Source organism: Bufo bufo, chromosome 2, assembly GCF_905171765.1.
Source record: "Bufo bufo chromosome 2, aBufBuf1.1, whole genome shotgun sequence".
NCBI classification, from domain to species: domain Eukaryota; kingdom Metazoa; phylum Chordata; class Amphibia; order Anura; family Bufonidae; genus Bufo; species Bufo bufo.
Window position 1 is genome coordinate 130559594 of NC_053390.1, and position 21839 is coordinate 130581432.

Genomic DNA, 21839 nt, shown 5'->3' on the forward strand with positions numbered 1-21839 from the left:
CATGCAGGGGAAATGTAATCAAATACACTTCTTTAATGAAAGATTACTTACAGTCACCAGGAGTTCTTCCTCTTCATCGTTGAACTTTGCTCTAACCATCGCATCCATCTAATTGCTAGTCGGTGCAAACCAATTGTTGTAGGCCACGCCTTCCGAGCGCATGTGCTCTTGCAATTAATACTTTGCCGAAATTTCGCCGATAAAAAAAGAATGCTTGTCGATCGCAGATTCGCTTAATACTTCTGGTATGTCAGTGTCCATGTTGTGGGACTATGTGTGCGCATCTTGTAAGTATTTTGTGGCTGCAAATATGACCTGGAGGTTTTTCATGTTCGCCTGCCACTAAAATGAATGGAAACCTGTGGTTCGCAAAATTTTTAGCGAGTTTGAGCGATCGCGTTCGCGAACCATCCCATCAGATGTTCGTCCATCACTATGGAAGTGTCCCTTTAGCTAGCTGATAATTATTTGTAATAAAGTTTCTATTGTTGTTTTTCTAAAAAAAAAAAGAAACCTAATACTGTAGGTGACCCATGTATGCTATTTTGTCCGGTTAAATGCTGGACTTTGAGAACATAGTGATCTACTGTTTTTCACTTCCTACTTTCCCAAAGGCATGATGAGGGCTTGTTTTTAGCGGGACAAGTTGTACTTTCTTCAATGTCACAATTTAATATTGCATACAACATAATGTGAAGCTGGAAAAAAATTCCAAATGGGGTGGAATTTGAAAAGTTTTATGGGTTTCGTTTTTACAGCATTTCCTGTGCATTGCAATATGCTGACCCCCATAACTTTTTCTATTTCCAACTATGGAGCTGTTTGAGGCTCATTTTTTTCAGGCGATCTGTAGATTTTATTTTACCGTGTACATTTCTTTCATGATCAGTGGAATGTGGATGATTGCAAAGAAATGTAAGGATTTTTTTTTCTAATTCTCAGGAACCCTGACAGCTGTAGAAAGTATTATGGCTTTCAAGTCTGGACCAGAGGTTAGTTTCATTGATTTCTTTATAATCCTATAGATGGCGTAAACGTACACAGGCCGTCTAGACATGCGACAAACGTATTACAGCGGCTCTGGCTGGATGACAAATTGGGTGCAGGGATATACGCTGTTGTATAACTTTATACCAACTATTTATAGGTTTGTTTAGTTTCAGACAGAATTTAATACCAGAATTGCTCATGCCTATTTCCCCCAAATCCACACACCTTTTCCAGTACTCTGTTTTTCTAAACCTAAAGGTCCAAATTGTGCCACATTTACACCGGTCTCCAGGAGCCCTCACATTGGTAAATGTGGGCCCTTGTACAACAAACAGGAAAAAACAAAACCTATATGACGACCAAGTAGGGCCACACGGAATTACATAATACCTACATAGATATAGTGTATAGCCATGTTATAAACCACAAACAACCAACTTGTTAGCGAAAAGATCACTTTATTAAATACACGTATATAAAAACATATACAATGAAGTCCCCACCATTTTAGTGAGACATGAGAAAGTAAAAGAGATGAGATGAGACTAAATATAATAGGTATACAAGGTAAGCACAGCAAGGATGTCTTCCAACTAGTCACACATATATTGCGTGGTAAAATACTTGAAAAAGGGAAGAGAAAAATAAATGGATCTCCACTACAAGCAACAACAGAAGAAGCCGCGGCACTCAGAAGGATAAATTCCAATTTCTTTATTTCACCTCTTGTGGCAACGTTTCGACCAAAAGGTCTTTATCAAGGTGCTTGATAAAGACCTTTTGGTCGAAACGTTGCCACAAGAGGTGAAATAAAGAAATTGTAATTTATCCTTCTGAGTGCCGCGGCTTCTTCTGTTGTTACTTACCACGGGAACCCACAGACCGGGATCCAACGCTGCAGGCACCACCACGAATTGGAAAGCTGGGATACCAGTGAGTAGTGCTGACCTAACAATATTTTCTCCACTACAAGCTGCACAAAAAAACAACAACTCATCAATCATTGTAAAATCACACATAAAAATGTGTAGTATAGTATGTCAAATCTATAGCAGTAAGATCGCAAAACAGTAATATAGAGGAGAGCCAAAAACGCCTGAAGAGGGCTTACCAATTCACAGAGTATAATCACATCTCCCATACCAGTGTCCCTCACCTACCCAACACGTTTTTTCCGAATGGCTTCGTCAGCGGAAGTAAGGGACAGTGGGATGGTTGCTCTATACGGTATATACCCCCAATTTATTTTGAAATAAGATGACCTGTGTGGCGTCTGCATTGTTTTCCTGCATGGAGCGCATTTTCAACAAACAGGAAAAGTAAAACGGGAAAATTAGTAGGAATTGGCATTCCCAGTCAACCGAACATTTGACCCTGCTTCAGATCTGATCACAAGTTGGCACCAGCCATACATACAGGAAGGCTCTGTGTGCAGGGTGCCAGGGGGGTCCAGCAGTGTCTGTCACTTGGAGATGTCAGCGGCAGAGCTCCTGGAGACACAACGTATCCTCATCCACACACTCTTCTGTGCGATTCATCTGCTCTGTCACATGAAGCCACATATTCTTCTCCAAAGTAAAAGCCCTCCTCAGTCAATCTGATTCCCTGCCCTCTGTGGAGGCACCATGCCCAGCAGATCCTTTGTACAGCACAGTGACACCAGGTTACACACCAATATGTTCTCCACTCCCAGCCCCTGACAACCTGTGTGACAACCTTTCACAAAGTGCTACCTCCAGCCAGAGCGGCCCTGCTGTCAACTGCCCCAATCTCCTTGCTGTGATGCATAAAGAAGCATGTGAGGGCTACAGAGTGCCCATAGAGCCCAGATCCTAGAAGCTGATCTGCCCAGCTGATGCCACTCCTGGAGATTCCTGTAAACTGGAGACTGTATGTACACTAATATACACTACATAACCCTGACAGCCTGCACAGTCACATGTGGGCACAGCCCTGGCATCCAATACATGTCACAGAGAGCTATACTGTGAAGTATAGCTTATAATGCACAGTATAGCTCTCTGTGATATGTATTGGATGCCAGGGCTGTGCCCACATGTGACTGTGCAGGCTGTCAGGGTTATGTAGTGTATATTAGTGTACATACAGTCTTATAATTTATAAGACTGTATGTAAATAATATACACTACATAACCCTGACAGCCTGCACAGTCACATGTGGGCACAGCCTGGCCCCTTCTTACCCCCAGGGCTGTTTACATCGGTGACGGCGGCATACACAGGGGTCGGGCTCTGCTTCCAGTCTGCGGCCTGGGCCCGGCATATTCAATCTGGTGAGGCGGCGGGAGCCTGAGGCCACTTGCAGGAAGAGAGGGGCGGCCACACACAGGACAGCCAGCCAGGCCGGGCCAGGAGGATCACGGGCTGCCGCTCACAGCGATACCAGGTGGTCGGAGGGAGCAGTGCCGCTCCCACGGAGGCCGGCCGGCCTGCTCAGCTCCACCCATCGGCCACCACTACATCAGATACTAGCTTTCGGATTCGGCCCGCCGGCCGCCGAAAAAGTGCAGGCACATCTTAAAGCGGCCCCAGGGCCGGCGGCCTACCGGGAAATTTCCCGGTATCCCGGTAGGCCAGTCCGGCCATGAGTAAGAGGTGGTAAATGTATTAAGAGGTGTAGGCATCTTAATAAAATTGCACCAGAAACTGAAATCTACTTCAGCTAAGGGCTCACATAGATTAGGTTATAATTTGCATCAGATTTCTGCCATGTTTTAGTAAATGTGCCACCTTGTTAGGCACCACCTTTTTTGTTTTAAAGAGCAGAGAGCATCTAGAAACGTGATAAGTTGTAAAATGATTGTGCAAAAAATTTAGACTTTGTACAACAGAAAACTGGCATACAAGTTTTGTAAATAACCACCAACATACTTTGTAAGTGATGGTTTTATGATACCCTGTAAAAGTTGTAAAATTGGCAGCGAATGTGATTATCATAGCTAAACTCTTATCAAACTAATATGATTTGGCTTAAATTTGTTTTTATGAGGTCAGGAGATCAGAGATACAATACATTTGTAAGTGGCTTGTATTAACTTTCTCTATATGATAAATGCCACTTACTGAAGTGAAACAACCCCTTTAAAGGTGTTATCCCACAAATTAACAAAAAAATATGCATTCCATTGTTTTAACTGTGACAATGCAAGAAATTCTGCTCACTAGTGTAATTTTCACCCTTACCCACTTTTCTGCAGCTGTTTATTTCTTTACTTTCTGTGGTTGGGCAGCAGCTCATCACATGTGACAGTCAAGCACCTGCATCTCCCATGAGTGCAGTGCATTCAGCTCTTGTTAACCCCTGCTCCTGTTTCCCTCCCCTGCATAGAACATAGGGGGTCATTTACTATCAGATATATGCCTATAGGGGGCGGAGCCAGCAAACCATGGTGTAGGACGTGTGTGCCGGAGCTCCTCACCACTAACCCAGCTTCATTAGCTTTTAATCGAGTGGACACAGATCCAAGATGGGGAAAACCTTGCGAGACAAAGAGGGTCCATCAGGGAACACCCTGAAGACGAAAAAGACGCAGGGTGACCTGACAAAATACCTTAATAGGAGATCCTCCTCGCACCCTGATGGAGGCAAGATGGCGCGCGAGGCGCGAATCAACTCCGAGAGAGAAGGAGCTGACTCAGAGACCGATAGCTCAGATGCTGAAACATATACCGGAGGTGAAACGGACTCCCTCCCTCTCACCCGCGGCTTCTTGCAGCAATCTTTGGCCTAAGCCCTCTCACCGGTCATGAAAGAACTTTCAGACATCAAGTCCGAGTTTCAACAGCTCGGCCATCGGGTAGAACACCTAGAGGACAGCCATGACCTCCTTATCCAGCACAAGAAGGGAGTTTACGATCATCTAACGGCCATGTCTAAAATGATTAATACAGCCTTCTTTAACCTGGAGGACCAGGAAAACAGGGGTCGAAGGAAAAATGTTCGGCTGCGGGGTATACCCGAATCAGTGCAGGCTGAAGACCTGACGGACACGGTCCGACGCCTATTTGCCACCTTGGTGGGCGAGGACCAGGCTGCCGCCATTACTATCGAAAGAGCCCATAGAGCTCTCAGGCCCAAATCTGCCGCGGGAGAACCACCTAGAGACATTGTATGTGCCCTGATGAACTTTCTGGACACAGCTGCCGTCTTGAGAGCGGCTAGAGAGAAAGGAGACGCCACTCTAGATGGGCATAAGGTTCTTTTATTTAAGGACCTGGCGGCAAGCACATTGGCCAAGTGCAGGAACTTGCGCCCGTTTACCTCGCTATTGAGGGACAAGAAGCTGCCGGTCAGATGGCTCTTCCCTTTCGGTTTGTGTACTTCGATCGGGGGGAAGCAATATACTGTGAGAACCCCGGAGGACTTACCGCCTGTGTGGGAGGCCTTGGGAACTGAGGCCTGGACATTCCGTCTTGGCTCCCCTGCAATCTGACCCCGGACCTCCCTAGTCTGCCACAGTCGGAGGAATGGCGTCTGGCGCAGAAGAAAAAATCGCTGAAAAAAAGGGCCTATTGAAATGCTTCCATCCGAAGATAAGGAAGCGATCTTTGAAATTAAGAGAGACTCTGAGGTTCGTCGCCATTGAGACCGTGCGGCCGCACCTCCATCTGGCAGGACTCAAGTTCTATTTAGCCCAGTGCCTTTTTGTGGGGTCACTCTCTCTCCTATGTCTGTTATTTCTACTGGCCGCCTGGCTTCTATCTACTGCCGCTACAACCCTTACCCACCTTATCCTCTATCCTTATCTTCCTTCTGCCTCCACATCTCCCCCCTTCCCACATGCCTCTCCTATGCCCTCCTCATCTCCTACAATCTCCTCATCATTCTTGTGCTGTTTTTCATTCAATTACATGCCGGCGGCTGCCCATAAGATTTGTTCCATTCAGATGTGATTGGAGTCTAAAGCGACAAATGTATGTTGAAATTGCGGAGCGCCAACCCCACCTGGGGTTTCATGCTTAAGCTCCTTATTGCTTCATATATGTCCACTATATGTCTTCACTTTGTTGGCTTTAGTGTGTGGGGCCTGGTTTTTAGGTACTTCCACACTAATTCCACCTCCCCTACCGAGGTCTTCAACCTTCTAGGTAGTTACTGTAGGTTGATTTTACTACAGTGCACAATGTTTATATTTCATTTTATGTATTTTTGTTTTTATGTTGCCCTGTGTCACCCTCTGATCAGTCCTTCACAGCAGATTTACAAAATGTCACCATGTCTGATTTAAAGGTTGTGTCATTTAATGTAAATGGCATGAACACACCGCAAAAGAGGAGTCAAATTTACCATCTGCTCCGTAAAGAAGGGGCTGACTTGGTTCTTTTACAAGAGACCCACTTCAAGCACCTACACGTGCCTAACGTAATAAGTAAAACTTTCCTTGTGTGGCACCATGCCGTGTACTCCTCGGCAGCCAGAGGGGTTTCAATAGGCTTTGGGCAGAATTTCCCCTTCACTTTGGTGTCTAGACTGGTAGACCCTGATGGCCGTTACCTATTTTTGAAAGGCAAGGTAGCGAATTCCATGTGCACATTAGTTAATCTCTACGCTCCGAATAGTGGGCGGTTCACCTGGATACTCCGCACTCTTGAGGTTCTGAAGACCTTTAGGGAAGGACACCTTGTCCTAGGAGGAGACCTCAATCTCACACATGATTCTTCTAAAGACTCGACCTCTATAGGCCGTCCTCCCTCCAAAAAGCAAATGAGAAGGCTTCTTCTCACACTCACAGATCTCGGGGTTTCGGACGTCTGGCGCATTCTACACCCAGAGGAAAAGGACTACACCTTCCACTCGCAGACGCATAACACATATCAACGTCTTGATTATCTTTTTTTAACTAACCAATTGCTGCCCTCAGTTTCAGAGGCTAGCATTGGGAACATAGTTGTTTCCGATCATGCGCCAGTGAGTGTGAAGGTGAGATTGCATGCTGTCCCTCTGAAATCCTGGGTCTGGAGATTGAACGAGACGCTTCTGGAGGACGACTCGCACAGGCGGGTGGTAGATCAATGTCTCAAAAATTACTTTAGGGAAAATGCCAGAGGTCTAGCTAGCGGGACGACCTTATGGGAAGCACATAAGGTGGTGGTTAGAGGGGAGCTCATTAGTTTGGGCTCCAGAGTTAAGAGAAATAGGCAGAAACAACTAGACTCCCTCCTTCAACAGATCTCCACACTTGAAACCTTGCACAAACGGGCGAGATCAGACGAGGTCTTAGAATCACTTAAACGATAGAGGTACGAGGTTACTGACTTGCTAAATGTGAAAGCGGCTAGAGCGCTGAAGACGTTACGTTTCAAGCAATATTTACATGGAAACAGGGGCTCCAAATCAGTCTCTAACCTTCTGAAGGGCCAAAGGAACAGATCCTTTATTTCAGCGATCAAATCGACCTCAGGCTCCCGACTTATCAATACCCACGCGATAGCTCAAGAGTTCTGCTCCTTCTATTCGACTCTGTATAACCTCCCGACACCCCTCAATGGTCAGCAGCTTGATAGACATATTGCAGAGTTCTTAGGCTCTATTGACATCCCGAAGCTTACCGCAAATGACATACGAGGACTGCTTTTGCCTTTTACGGTGGAAGAAGTAGACCAAGTCCTATCCTCTATTCCTTCGGGTAAGAGTCCAGGGCCTGATGGGTTCCCAATCTCCTACTACAAAAGGTTTAGGGAGATTCTTATCCCCCACTTTGCAGATGTTTGCAATCTCCTCCTTAAGGGTGTTTCTCTGACCCCGCAAGCCTAGGAGGCACACATAACAATTATTCATAAAGAAGGGAAGGATAGAGAGGCTTGTGGTAATTATAGGCCAATTTCGCTGCTGAACACTGACCTGAAATGGTGGGCCAAGTTGCTTAACAACAGAATCTCGAAGTTGCTTCCTGGGCTTGTGGGTGAAGAGCAAGTGGGTTTTGTGGCGGGCAGAGAGGGTAGACACAACATCAGTAGAGTGGTGCACGTGATCTCACACGCTATCAAAACCAAGTCCCCCCTTGTGCTCCTAGGCACAGATGCTGAGAAGGCATTCGATAGGGTTAGTTGGAGCTATATGGAAAGGGCTTTGAGTGCTTTTGGCATTCCTGAAGATTTTATCAGAGCCATCTTTACTTTATATTCGGCACCTTCTGCGAGAGTGATGGTCAATGGGACCCTATTGAGCGCCTTCCAAATCAAAAATGGCACTCGCCAAGGATCCCCGCTGTCCCCTACCTTGTTTGTCCTTGTCCTAGAGACCTTACTTCTAAAATTCCGCCAGTCCCCTGTGATCAATGGTGTGAAGTTGGGGAAGTTTACCCATAAGATGGCGGCCTTCGCGGATGACCTTTTGCTTTTGATGTCAGATCCTGAGGAGGCTTTATTGGAAGTTATGCAGATATTTGAATCCTTTGGAAAACTCTCAAATTTCAAGATAAACTTTGATAAGTCGGAAGCCTTGGGTATTTCTCCATCGCCTGCTTTGCGTAATAGGGTCAAGGCCCTCACCCCATTTAAATGGCCTCCACAGGCAATCAAATATCTGGGTGACATGATCCCAATAGACCCCAAACTCTTATTTAATCTCAATTTCCCTCCTTTACTCTCAAAAAGCTCCTCGCCGTTTCTCACCTGGCTAGGCAGGAAAAATGTCTTGACCACCTATATTCTTCCATTGCTTATGTACACCCTTAGAGCCCTCCCCATATTAATTCCTGGTAACTTTATAAATAAAGTACAATCCATTATGAGTAAATATCTCTGGAATGGAGGTCACCCTAGAATGTCCCTCCCCTTGCTCTCTCGCAGGAAAAAACAAGAAGGCATTTCTCTCCCGGATATTCCAACCTTTATACAGGCCATTAATTTAGAAAGGTGGCTTACACTGACCAGACAGGAGTCTCATTGTATGCATGTTGATTTGGAATTAGCCCTCTTGGGCAAAGACTCATTCCATAGGTTGTGGCTGCCTGGGAAAGCCGGGGAAGGGACCAAAATTGATAGTGAATTTACCAGGGGAATGCTACATGCCTGCCACAAATCAAGGGAACTTAATTCGGGGCAAACTAGGATCTCTCCTTTGGCCCCTATCTCAGTTTTACCTGTTCTTATGTGCCCCCAAATTAGATATCCCTCTGATGTATGGCTCTCAATGTCAAATCACAGACTAGGAGACTTGGTGGGACTCGAGGCTCCTGCTGATTTTTTCAATACCCTCTCAGTTGATACAGAACCTGGGAAAATTTTTATCCAGAGGAATGATTTTGAGACCATCTGCAGACAGTTCAGGTCCTCCAAGTATGTCCCTTTAGCAGACCCGACGTGGCTGGAGAACTTTGTTCTACTCCCACGTCTGCCCTACAAATGCACCACCCTTATATACAGTGGGATGCGAAAGTTTGGGCAACCTTGTTAATCGTCATGATTTTCCTGTATAAATCGTTGGTTGTTACGATAAAAAATGTCAGTTAAATATATATCATATAGGAGACACACACAGTGATATTTGAGAAGTGAAATTAAGTTTATTGGATTTACAGAAAGTGTGCTATAATTGTTTAAACAAAATTAGGCAGGTGCGTAAATTTGGGCACCACAAAAAAGAAATGAAATAAATATTTAGTAGATCCTCCTTTTGCAGAAATTACAGCCTCTAAACGCTTCCTGTAGGTTCCAATGAGAGTCTGGATTCTGGTTGAAGGTATTTTGGACCATTCCTCTTTACAAAACATCTTTAGTTCATTCAGGTTTGATGGCTTCCAAGCATGGACAGCTCTCTTTAAGTCACACCACAGATTTTCAATTATATTCAGGTCTGGGGACTGAGATGGCCATTCCAGAACGTTGTACTTGTTCCTCTGCATAAATGCCTTAGTGGATTTTGAGCAGTGTTTAGGGTCGTTGTCTTGTTGAAAGATCCAGCCCCGGCGTAGCTTCAGCTTTGTCACTGATTCCTGGACATTGGTCTCCAGAATCTGCTGATACTGAGTGGAATCCATGCATCCCTCAACTTTGACAAGATTCCCAGTCCCTGCACTGGCCACACAGCCCCACAGCATGATGGAACCACCACCATATTTTACTGTAGGTAGCAGGTGTTTTTCTTGGAATGCTGTGTTCTTTTTCCTCCATGCATAACGCCCCTTGTTATGGCCAAATAACTAAATTTTAGTTTCATCAGTCCACAGCACCTTATTACAAAATGAAGCTGGCTTGTCCAAATGTGCTTTAGCCCACCTCAAGCGTAACGTTTTGTGCTGTGGGCGGAGAAAAGGCTTCCTCTGCATCACTCTCGCATACAGCATCTCCTTGTGTAAAGTGCGCCGAATGGTTGAATGATGCACAGTGACTCCATCTGCAGCAAGATGATGTTGTAGGTCTTTGGTGCTGGTCTGTGGGTTGACTCTGACTGTTCTCACCATTCGTCGCTTCTGTCTATCCGAGATTTTTCTTGGTCTGCCACTTCGAGCCTTAACTTGAACTGAGCCTGTGGTCTTCCATTTCCTCAATATGTTCCTAACTGTGGAAACAGACAGGTGAAATCTCTGAGACAGCTTTCTGTATCCTTCCCCTAAACCATGATGGTGAACAATCTTTGTCTTCAGGTCATTTGAGAGTTGTTTTGAGACCCCCATGTTGCTACTCTTCAGAGAAAATTAAAAGAGGAGGGAAACTTACAATTGACCCCCTTAAATACTCTTTCTCATAATTGGCTTCACCTGTGTATGTAGGTCAGGGGTCACTGAGCTTACCAAGCCAATTTGAGTTCCAATAATTAATTCTAAAGGTTTTGGAATCAATAAAATGACAACAGTGCCCAAATTTATGCACCTGCCTAATTTTGTTTAAACAATTATAGCACACTTTCTGTAAATCCAATAAACTTAATTTCACTTCTCAAATATCACTGTGTGTGTCTCCTATATGATATATTTAACTGAAATTTTTTATCGTAACAACCAATGATTTATACAGGAAAATCATGACGATTAACAAGGTTGCCCAAACTTTAGCATCCCACTGTATAGACAAATTCTCAATGCCAGGGACTCCAATTTGCCGCCATGGGTTGCCGACTGGGAGAGGGAACTACACCTCACATTAAATGAAGCCGACAGGAAATGGATCCAAAAGTGCTCACACGATTTTTCTAAATGTATAAAAATACAAGAAAACTCTGTAAAGGTAGCGTTTAGGTGGTATAGGACCCCTGAATTTCTTTACAAAATTCAGCTACTTCCCACAGATTTGTGTTGGCGATGCAATATTGCTACTGGCTCCATTTCTCATATTTGGTGGTCCTGTCCAGTCATTCGTCACTTTTGGGCAGAGGTGGAACGTACCATCAACACGATATGCAACACGTCCCTAAAGCTCACAGCCCAGTTAGTATTACTTTGGCTGCCCACCCCAGCCTTTCGTCCGGGGAAAAATAATCTGACCACACACTTGCTTATGGCCGCTAAACTTCTGATCCCTGTTAAATGGAGGTCAGTAGATCCACCGACCTTAGACATGTGGAGGGATAGGGTCCACCAGATGTGCCAAATGGAGGAACTGATCGGATGGACATGTAGCTTAAGGCTGACATGTCAGCCTGCATTTGTGGGAGGGGCGTAGGCGCTCTTAAAGGAGGCACACCCTCTCCTCATGTGCGGGCGTTTGCGGTGCCCCACCCTCCCTCCCCTTTTCTTTCCATACTCCTCAGGGTATGCCCCCTTTTAGGCTTACCCGCGGCATGGCTAAGGGCACCTCTCCAGCCATATTAGTTTAGGCAGGTTGGTTTCCTCTCTCAGGTCTCGGCACGTTCGGGGCACTAGCTCTCTGCCGTAGCCATGACCACAAATCATAGTAGAGACCGTTTTCTGCAGCTTTGGCAGCCCTGGCTACATTACAGAACTAGCTACCTGAACTCCCTGCAGCCCGGGACTACTTAGAATTACGAGATGCGAGGTGCTCTTTCGGGAAACCTTTGAGATTCCTTTGATGATTTATGCCATGCTTTCATTACGATGTGATTCACGCAACATTGTACTTTTATACTGAATTTTGATCTTTGTTTGTCTAATAAAAAGAGATTTTAAACAGATATATGCCTATATTAGGCTACTTTCACACTTGCGTTGTTCTTTTCCGGCATAGAGTTCCGTCACAGGGGCTCTATACCGGAAAAGAACTGATCAGGTATGTCCCCATGCATTCTGAATGGAGAGTAATCCGTTCAGTTTGCATCAGGATGTCTTCAGTTCAGTCGTTTTGACTGATCAGGCAAAAGAGAAAACCGTAGCATGCTACGGTTTTATCTCCGGCTAAAAAAACTGAAGACTTGCCTGAACGCCGGATCAGGCATTTTTTCCCGTAGGAATGTATTAGTGCCGGATCCGGCATTCAGAATACCGGAATGCCGGATCCGTCCTTCCGGTATGCGCATGCGCAGACTGAAAAAAAGGTGAAAAAATAAATGCCGGATCCGTTTTTGCCGGATGACACCGGAAAGACGGATCCGGCATTTCAATGCATTTTTTAGACTGATCAGGCATTTTTAAGACTGATCAGGATCCTGATCAGTCTTACTAATGCCATCAGTTAGCATACATTTTGCCTGATCCGGCAGGCAGTTCCGGCGACGGAACTGCTTGCCGGATGTCTCTGCCGCAAGTGTGAAAGTAGCCTTAGGCGTATTTCTGGCGCAGATTGTGGCACAAAGGTTATTTGCACTGTAATCTGCACTTTTCCCTGCTCACGCCAGGTCTAAAAAAAGGGGGCAGGGAAGGGGATAGGCCGGCAGGTCCGTCTTATTCATCATTTTCTACGCCTGTTTTAGGTGTAGAAAATTGTCTTAATTTAAGCCAGCAAGGAAGCTGTGTTACGTTTAGAATTGTCTATGGATACAATTGTCTATGTAGAGACTAGGGTTGTCACGATACCAAAATTTTAATTTGATTTTGACACCATAAAAAAATGTTGCGATATTCGATACCACGCGAAAAAAATAACACCCCAAAAATCCACTTGCATTCCGCATTTTATGGAATGTCCTACCCATAATCGAACAGTCCTATCCTATTTTTTGGGGGGGACAAGTTTTTATTTCTTTTTTTTTTCTGTTACTGCGTTCACCACATAGATTTTTTTAATATTTTAATAGTTTGGACTTTTCGGACGTGGAGATATGTAATATGTTTTTTTATTTATTATTTATATATTTTATATGTAAAATTAGTAAAGGGAGTGATTATACTTAAAGGGAATCTGTCACCAGGATTAACGATATGTAGATATTTATATGTTCCCATTAGTCTTCATGCAGTGTTTACAATAATCCCTCTGTTTATGCTCTGTGTGCCTTATATTCTTATAAAAAGCGATCTTATTCATATGTAAATCACCTCTGTCAGGAACCCAAGGGGTTGTCTGACGATCTCCTGGAGCCCAGCCGCGCCCATTGATCCGGAGCCCAGCACCGCCTACTACTTAATTTATTCACTGCACTATCCTGACGTCATGTAATCTCTGCTCCGTAGTCTTGTGCAGGCGCAGTGGACACTGTAGTCTGTGCCCGTGCGGACTACTGGCACCGGCTTCCAATTGTCCACTGCGCATGCGTCGGCTTCCTGCCTCCCTCTCTGAAAATTGTGAAAGGAACGCTTGCTGCCAGAAGATTCCTCTGCCTAGGACCGCCTTGAGCAGAGAGAGTCTTTTCCGGTCCGATCTGGGTGCGCAGGAAGCTGGCGCATGTGCAGTGGACAAGTGGAAGCCGGAGTAGTCCGCACGGGTGCAGACTACAGTGTCCACTGCGCCTGCGCGAGACTACGGAGCAGAGATTACATGACGTCAGGATAGTGCAGTGAATAAATTAAGTAGTAGGCGGTGCTGGGCTCCGGATCGATGGGCGCGGCTGGGCTCCTGATGGGTGCACCCCTTGGGCTCCTGACAGAGGTGATTTACATATGAATAAGATCACTTTTTATAAGAATATAAAGCACACAGAGCATAAACAGAGGGATTATTGTAAACACTGCATGAAGACTAATGGGCACATATAAATATCTACATATCGTTAATCCTGGTTTTATTCCTTAATGTTTTTTTTGTAAACTTTTTTTATTTTTTTACTTTTTATTTAATAACTATTATCCTCCTTAGGAGCTAGAACCTGGGATCTTTTAATCCCTTGTCCTAGTCACCCTAATAGAGATCTATTAGGGTGAATAGGTACTTTACACTCTCCCTGCTGCCCTGTGCTTTGTGCACACAACAGCAGGGAGCTTACCATGGCAGCCAGGGCTTCAGTAGCATCCTGGCTGCCATGGTAACTGATCGGAGCCCCAAAATTACACTGCTGGGGCTCCGATCAGAAGCTGCCACTGTACTACCAATGAAGAGGGGACACTATGGCCACTGCCACCAATGATTATAATACTGGGGGGGTTGGGGGGGCGGACTACATCACCAATGTTTTTAATGGTGGGGGGAGGGCGCACTGCGCCGCCAATTAAGATAATTAACGTCATAGAGGCCGGGTGCCGGCTATGTGATTCTGCCGCCGGCACCCGCCTCCTGTATCTGTATTAAGCGTTAATTATCTTCATTGGTGGCGCAGTGGCTACAGCCCCTCCTCCCCCCCTCTCTGCTCTCACTGGTGGCAGCGGCAGCAGCAGCCAAGGGGGAAGGGAGGGACTGCTTCCTTATCTCTTGTGCTGCTGAGGGAACATGGCGCACGCTGAGAGCAGCGTGCTCCATGTTCTGTGATACTAGGCTTGCGCAGTCTAGCATCAGTAAAAGGCAAATCTCGTTATCGAGTCGATACCGGTACAAAAGTATCGATTGGGTATTGATAATTCGATACCTGGTGCAACCCTAGTAGAGGCCAGCGTCTTAAACGCCGGTCTTAATAAATGACGGCCATAGTCCCTATACACAACTCCAGTGATTCCACTAATAAATAGCACTATGTTATGCAGTGTTCATATGAGAATCCTACAGCAGTACTGAGTAGGAAAGGAGCAGGGAAGCTACTGAGCATGTCTAGTCCACCAGTGAATGCAGGAGAAACAGCAGGGGGCACTAGCAGAGAGGAAAATGTAATGTACATGCTTATTATCTTTATTGCATGTATATTGCAATACTTTATATTAAATCACCTATTCCATGCATAGTGATCCATTTTGTGGGATAACCCATTTAACTAGCTGTGCTGTGGCAGCTAATGACCACTTAATTTTGCAATAAAATCACGTAGCTGTATCACATATCAGTTTTCTTGTGTGCCTATATATAGATAACTATTCTAAAGTGAAGTTCCATCAGTTGGGCCCATGATGTAGCAAATTAAGGCTAGGGCTCCATGATTCACCCCACCACGTATATGTTGTCATTCTTGGTGTGTTATATAGGGTGCTTATATTCATGAAGGCACCTGGCAGTCTGCTGTTCATGGAGCCGCAGATCAGGGAAATGTGGAGAATCTAAGGAAGCAATTAGCACTCAAGCCACTTCCTGTTATTGGTAAAAAGCTAAAAAGAAGGTAAGTCACTTATTTATGTAAAGCTTTATTTAGTGCATAATTGTAGAACCGGGTGCATTTATTTTCTTTGTTATGCAGCAAAGTCTCCTGTGTGAGTATGAAGCCCGTTTACTTAATTTCATGAAAGAAGGGCCAGATAAGGCATCATGCACTATTGGTCTGAAAAAACCCTGTGGGGTCAAAATGCTGTCTGCACTGCTTGAAAAATTCCTTAGGGAGTGTAGTTTCCAAAATGGGATTACTTATGAGGGGTTTCCACTGTAGGGGCACCTCAGGGTCTCTTCAAATGTGACAAAAACCATTTCAGCAAAATCTGCCTCCAAAAGCTATGCCCATTCAGCAGTTTATGACTAGTGTTGAGCGCGACTATTCGAATAACGAATATTAATGGCGAATATCGCAAATTCGCGAATATTACGAATATAGTGCTATATATTCGCTATATCGAATATTCAGAATTTTTTTACATCTAAAAACATGATTCCTCCCTGCTTCTTTCTTGTGGGTCAATGAGTCATTGGCCCACAAGCAACTTAAGCAGGAAAGAATCATGTTTTCATATGGAAAATAAAATGACGAATATTCTAAAAAACTAATATATAGCAATATAGGGAATATATTAGTTATTTAGAATATTCGTCTTTTTTTTTCCAATCTGTACGGTCGTTCACATACTCCTCCCCGACAAGCGTCCCTGTCACCATGGGAACACCTGTGGGTTAGAAAATACAATCGGATCAGAGTTTTGCCTGAGATCGTGAACTCAGATCCGATGGTATAGTCTAACCCACAGGCGTTCCCATGGTGATGGGGACGCTTGTCGGGGAGGAGTATGCGAACGACCGTACAGATTGGAAAAAAAAAAGATGAATATTCTAAATAACTAATATATTCGCTATATTGCTCTAACTTCGTTTTTTAAAATATTCGTCATATTCTAAAACACGAAGTTTTAGCAATATAGTGAATATTCGTGAAATACACAATTTAGCTAATATAGTGCTATAGTATTTTTTTTTGTTATAGTGTAAATTTTTTCCAAATCTGAACTTCAGAAGAGACAAAAAAAATTTGACTATAAAAAAAGATTATAGCACTATATTAGCTATATTGCAGTCTATATGTGTATTTTACGAATATTCACTATATTGCTATATATTCTTGTTTTAGAATATTACGAATATTCTAAAAAACGAAGTTATAGCAATATAGCGAATATTCGTAAAATACACATATAGACTGAGATTTAGCTAATATAGTGCTATAATCTTTTTTTTATAGTCAATTTTTTTTTGTCTCTTCTGAAGTTCAGATTTGGAAAAAATTTACACTATAACAAAAAGAAATACTATAGCACTATATTAGCTAAATTGTGTATTTCACGAATATTCACTATATTGCTATAACTTTGTGTTTTAGAATATGACGAATATGAAGAATATTCTAAAAAACGAAGTTATAGCAATATGACAATAGCAATATGGTGAATATATTTGTTATTTAGAATATCAGTCTTTGTTTTTTTTCAATCCGTACTGTTATTCCACTTTGGCATACTCCTCCCCGACAAGCGTCCCCGTCACCATGGGAACGCCTGTAGGTTAGAATATACCATCGGAACTGAGTTTTCACGATCTCAGGGAAAACTCAGATCCGATGGTATTTTACAGGCGTTCCCATGGTGACGGGGATGCTTGTCGGGGAGGAGTATGCGAAAAACTGTACAGATTGGAAAAAAAAATTGTCAATATTCTAAATAGACAACCAATAAGAAAGTTGCCTTATACAGTTAAAAGAAAATCGCAATATGCTAATAATTAAATCGCATATTATTCGCAATAAATAGAATAATGACGAATATTCGATTTCAACAAATATAATAGAATATTCAATCGAATATTCGCGAAATATCGCGAAATCGAATATGGCACCTCCCGCTCATCACTATTTACGACCACTTATGGCGTGTTTCCATATTCAGGAGAAAATGGGTAACAAATTGAAGCGGATTTTCTTCTTTTGCTTCTTGTGAAAATGAAAAATTTGGGTCTAAAGTGACAGCCAGGTGTTTATAAATTCTATGATATGCCTGTTGGGTCAAAGTGCTCACTACACAGCTTAAAATATTCTTTGTGGAGTGTAATTTCCAAAATGGGGTAACTTAAAAGAGGTTTTGACTGTAGGGATACCACAATGTCTCTTCAAATGCGACATGGCGCCAAAAACCATTTCAGCAAAATCTGCCATTCAAAAACCATATGGCGCTCATTCCCTTCTGAGCCCTGTAGTGTGCCTGCAGTTTATGACCACATATGGGGGGAGTTTCTGTAAACTGCAGAATCAGGGTAAGGCTACTTTCACACTCCAGCAGGGGAACAGCCTGCCAGATCCGTACTAACGCTAGCCCATGTGTGCCGCCGGAAGTCCTCTTCAGCCCCCTTCACTATAATGGGGACGGGCCAGAGGTCCGGCCGCAGCATGGCAAACATGCAGAGAGGAGGCCGGACAAAAACTGCAACAAGCTGTGAAAGTAGCCTAATACATTTTGAGGTTTGTTTTGCTGTTAACCTTTGCTATGTTACAGGAAAATGGATTAAAATGGAAAATCTGTGAAAGTGAAATTTTTTAATTTCACCCCCATTTTCCTCTAATTCCTGTGGAACACGTAAAGGGTTAACAAATGTTTGAATTTCAGTTTTGAATAAATTGAAAGGTATAGTTTCTAAAATGGGGTCATTATGGGTGGTTTCTACTATGTAAGCCCCACAAAGTGACTTCAGAACTGAATTGGTTCTAAAGTCTGTTTTTGAAATTTTCTTGAAAATTCAAAAAAATTGCTTCTAACGCCCTAAAAAATAAAATCAAGCAAAGCAATAGCTGATCTTAGGGAGACCAGCTACAAAAACCACCGTGGAGCCTCATTTAAAGGGGTTGTCCGGGATCCATTTATTTTTATTTTTTAAGTGTACTCACTGTTAACAGCTGATTCTAGGTCCCCCGATATGTTTTAAGGTATTTTCGCTCTGATGGTACTCCACACACTGTTTACAGCTCTGTTTATTTTTGTCTAACTTCCTGCCACTCTGCACTATGGGTCCCAGCGCAGCGCAGCATCACGTGCATTCAGATGACTCTCACCAGGATGTGACAGGTGAAGACCTAAGCCAGTTATCCATCCACAGACAGCTTTTTCGGGGTGTTGCCCCTCATCAGTGTGGAGTAGATGCAAGGATTATATATGGACTATATTCTGATATATACAATATATTTTAATCAAAACACATCTGTGCCCACCTACCCAGCGCCAAGGTGGTCTCAGTCAGGCAGGTCCTACTCTAAACCTACCTATGCCATTGGGCATTTATGTTCAGGAAAGCAGACTCTGCACATATAGTGTGCTGCTCCTAGTCACCTCTATGTGCAACCAGCAACCGATGAAAGGAGGAGCAAGCACAGCTACTGTATATGTACCACCTTAATCAAGGCGGTCTGTTTGATAGGAAGGGCAAAAGTGCAAAAGAATGCTACTCCCAGGATAAAATAGAAGCGCATTCACACTTGAAGGTGCCACTCCCTCAAGTATATTCTACAAACTAAACAAAAATCACCGGGAGCAATGCCTTGGAAACTACTCAAGCAAAGCAATAGCTGATCTTAGGGAGACCAGCTACAAAAAACATTGTGGAGCCTCAAATAAAATGACATTTACAAAATGATGCCAACAGGAAATGGACATGGGGAATGTTAAGTAATAACTATCTTTCTTAGGCTACTTTCACACTAGCGTTGTTTTAATCCGGCGTTCAATTCCGACACCGGAACTGCCCGCCGGATCCGGAAAAACGTGTGAAAACGGATTACATTTGAATCCTGATCAGGATTTTGATCACAATGAAAAAATGCATTGGAAAAAACGGATCCGCCATTTATGGACTTTAACTTTTTTTTCACATTTTTCGGGTTTAACATGCAAAAGCCGGATCCGTTTTGACTGAACACACAGTGCCAGATCCGGCGTTAATGCAAGTCAATGGGAAAAAGGCCTGATCCGGCGTTCAGTCAAAGTGTTCAGGCTTTTTGGCCGGAGGTAAAAATACTGCATGCTACGTTTTTCTGAAAAGCCTGATCAGTCAAAAAGACTGAACTGGAGACATCCTGATGCATCCTGAAGGACTGACTCTCCATTCAGAATGCATGGGGATAAAACTGATCAGTTCTTTTCCGGATTTGAGCCCCTAGGACGGAACTCAGCGCCGGAAAAGAAAAACGCTAGTGTGAAAGTACCCTTAAAGGTAGAGAAAATCTGATTTTGAACATTTTTCCAAATTTTCCTTAAATTGTTAATTTTTCTTATAAACAAAGTTAAAACATATCAACTCAAATTAACCACTAACATGAAGTACAATGTGTCACAAGAAAACATTCTCAGAATGGCCTGGATGAGTAAAAGCATTGCAAAATTTTTACCACATAAAGTGACACAGATTTGAAAAATGTGGCTTGGTCCTTAGGCCCCATTCACACGACCGTATTTTTGGTCCGCATCTGATCCACAATTTTTGCACACAACCCATTCATTTTTATGGGTTCGCAAAAAAATACAGCACACCGTGTGCTTTCTGCATTGTATTTCCGTTGGAGCATGGACAAGCCCCCCTTAGTAACTGCAGAAAAGACACTCCCTTTCTAGCTTTGTTAGAAAGATTGTCATGTACTATATGATGTTCAGACCCCCAGTTTTATCTTTAATGCTCCGGACGGCGCCTCCAATATGCACATCCAGCTGCACTTACAGGTTCCTGGTTTTCTCTCAGCCCATGCTGCACTGTGATCTGACATTGCACAGCGTCAAGTTATAGCGTGCACTACGTCCTGACGCTGTACACAGTCAGGACAGTGCTGAGTGGGCCCGGAGAAGACCAGGGACTTATTGGGCCCTAACAGCCACCAATATCAACATAGTTTGCTGAAGTAGCCTCAAGCCCTCTGAAGGATGTGATGCTACCACAACGATTGCTTTTATGGAGCCCTGCCACATACGGGGTCCCATAGAAACATAATGAAACTCACATAGGCTGCAGTGGTAATTCTTAAAGAGCTTTCTGGGAGTGTTATACTATCCAGAGGATAGGTCATCAGTATCCAGGGGTGGACTGGTAACTTAAAGTGGCCCTGGAAAAAAATCTTCTAAAAATGGCCCCAATGTTGTAGGTGGTTCTAAATTGACAGAAAGTGGGGCAACACAAGTAGATGAGACCAATACAAGTTGGCAGGGTCAGTAATACCATAATGCAGAACAGAATACCATCCCACAGAACCAAATACCACAGTGCAGCACAAAATACCTCCCCAGAAGCTGTCCCTTTGTGGAGGCCATCAATAGCTGCCACATTCTGCCCTTGGGCTACAGCACCAAGACAGCCCTACCTTCAGTATGCTGGCTGGACTTTATCTAATAATGACCCCTATAGTTCCCCGCTAGTACGTATCCGGCCAGCAACAGGGAAGAGGGCACGGGTGGCCCCTATGGGTATCTGCCCACTTGGAAAATTCCCTGTAGGGTCTATGACAAGTCCGCACCAGTTAGCATCTGATCGATGGGGGTTCATCACCGATCAGCTGTTTGAGAAGGCACTGATTCTTGCAGTAGTGCTGTGGACTTCTCTCAGCAAACCAAGCATAGCACTGTATATTGTATAGCGGCTGTGCTTGGTATTGGCGCTCAACCCCTATTCACTTCAATGGGGCTGAGCTGCACCTAGGCCAGTGATGGCGAACCTTTTAGAGACTGAGTGCCCAAACTGCAACCCAAAACTCATTTATTGTAAAGTGCACACAACAACAATTTAACCTGAATACCAATATAGTATATCTTCCATTTACTTTATCATTTAGTTATAACAGCCTGCATACATTCAGTGCACTGCTCGTGCTGTTCATAGTGCGCCCTGCGCTGGTAAATAGCAGGAAAAGTCTAAGACCCCTTTTACACGTGCAAGATTTCCACGCGAGTGCAATGCGTGAGGTGAACGCATTGCACCCGCACTAAATCCGGACTCATTCATTTCTATGGGACTGTGCAGATGAGCAGTGATTTTCACGTATCACTTGTGCGTTGCGTGAAAATCGCAGCATGCTCCTCTTTGTGCGTTTTCCACGCAACGCAGGCCCCATAGAAGTTAATGGGGCTGCGTGAAAATCGCAAGCATCCGCAAGCAAGGGAGAATAGTAGCATTCTTAAAACAGAATGCATAGTACAATAGGGCTGGAGGGGTTAAAAAAATATATAATTTAACTCACCTTAATCCACTTGTTCGCG

General features: G+C 43.8%; 1 protein-coding gene across 1 annotated transcript in view; it reads left to right on the top strand.

Annotated features, from left to right (window-relative positions):
* Positions 1–945: 945 nt before the first annotated feature.
* The window catches only part of LOC120990737 (saccharopine dehydrogenase-like oxidoreductase), a 44417-nt gene continuing 23523 nt past the window's right edge, over positions 946–21839 (top strand). Inside the window, exons 1-2 of the mRNA XM_040419645.1 lie at positions 946–992; positions 15390–15520. Coding sequence (XP_040275579.1) covers positions 969–992; positions 15390–15520 — 155 coding nt within the window. The 5' untranslated portion in view covers positions 946–968. The remainder of the gene's footprint in view (positions 993–15389; positions 15521–21839) is intronic.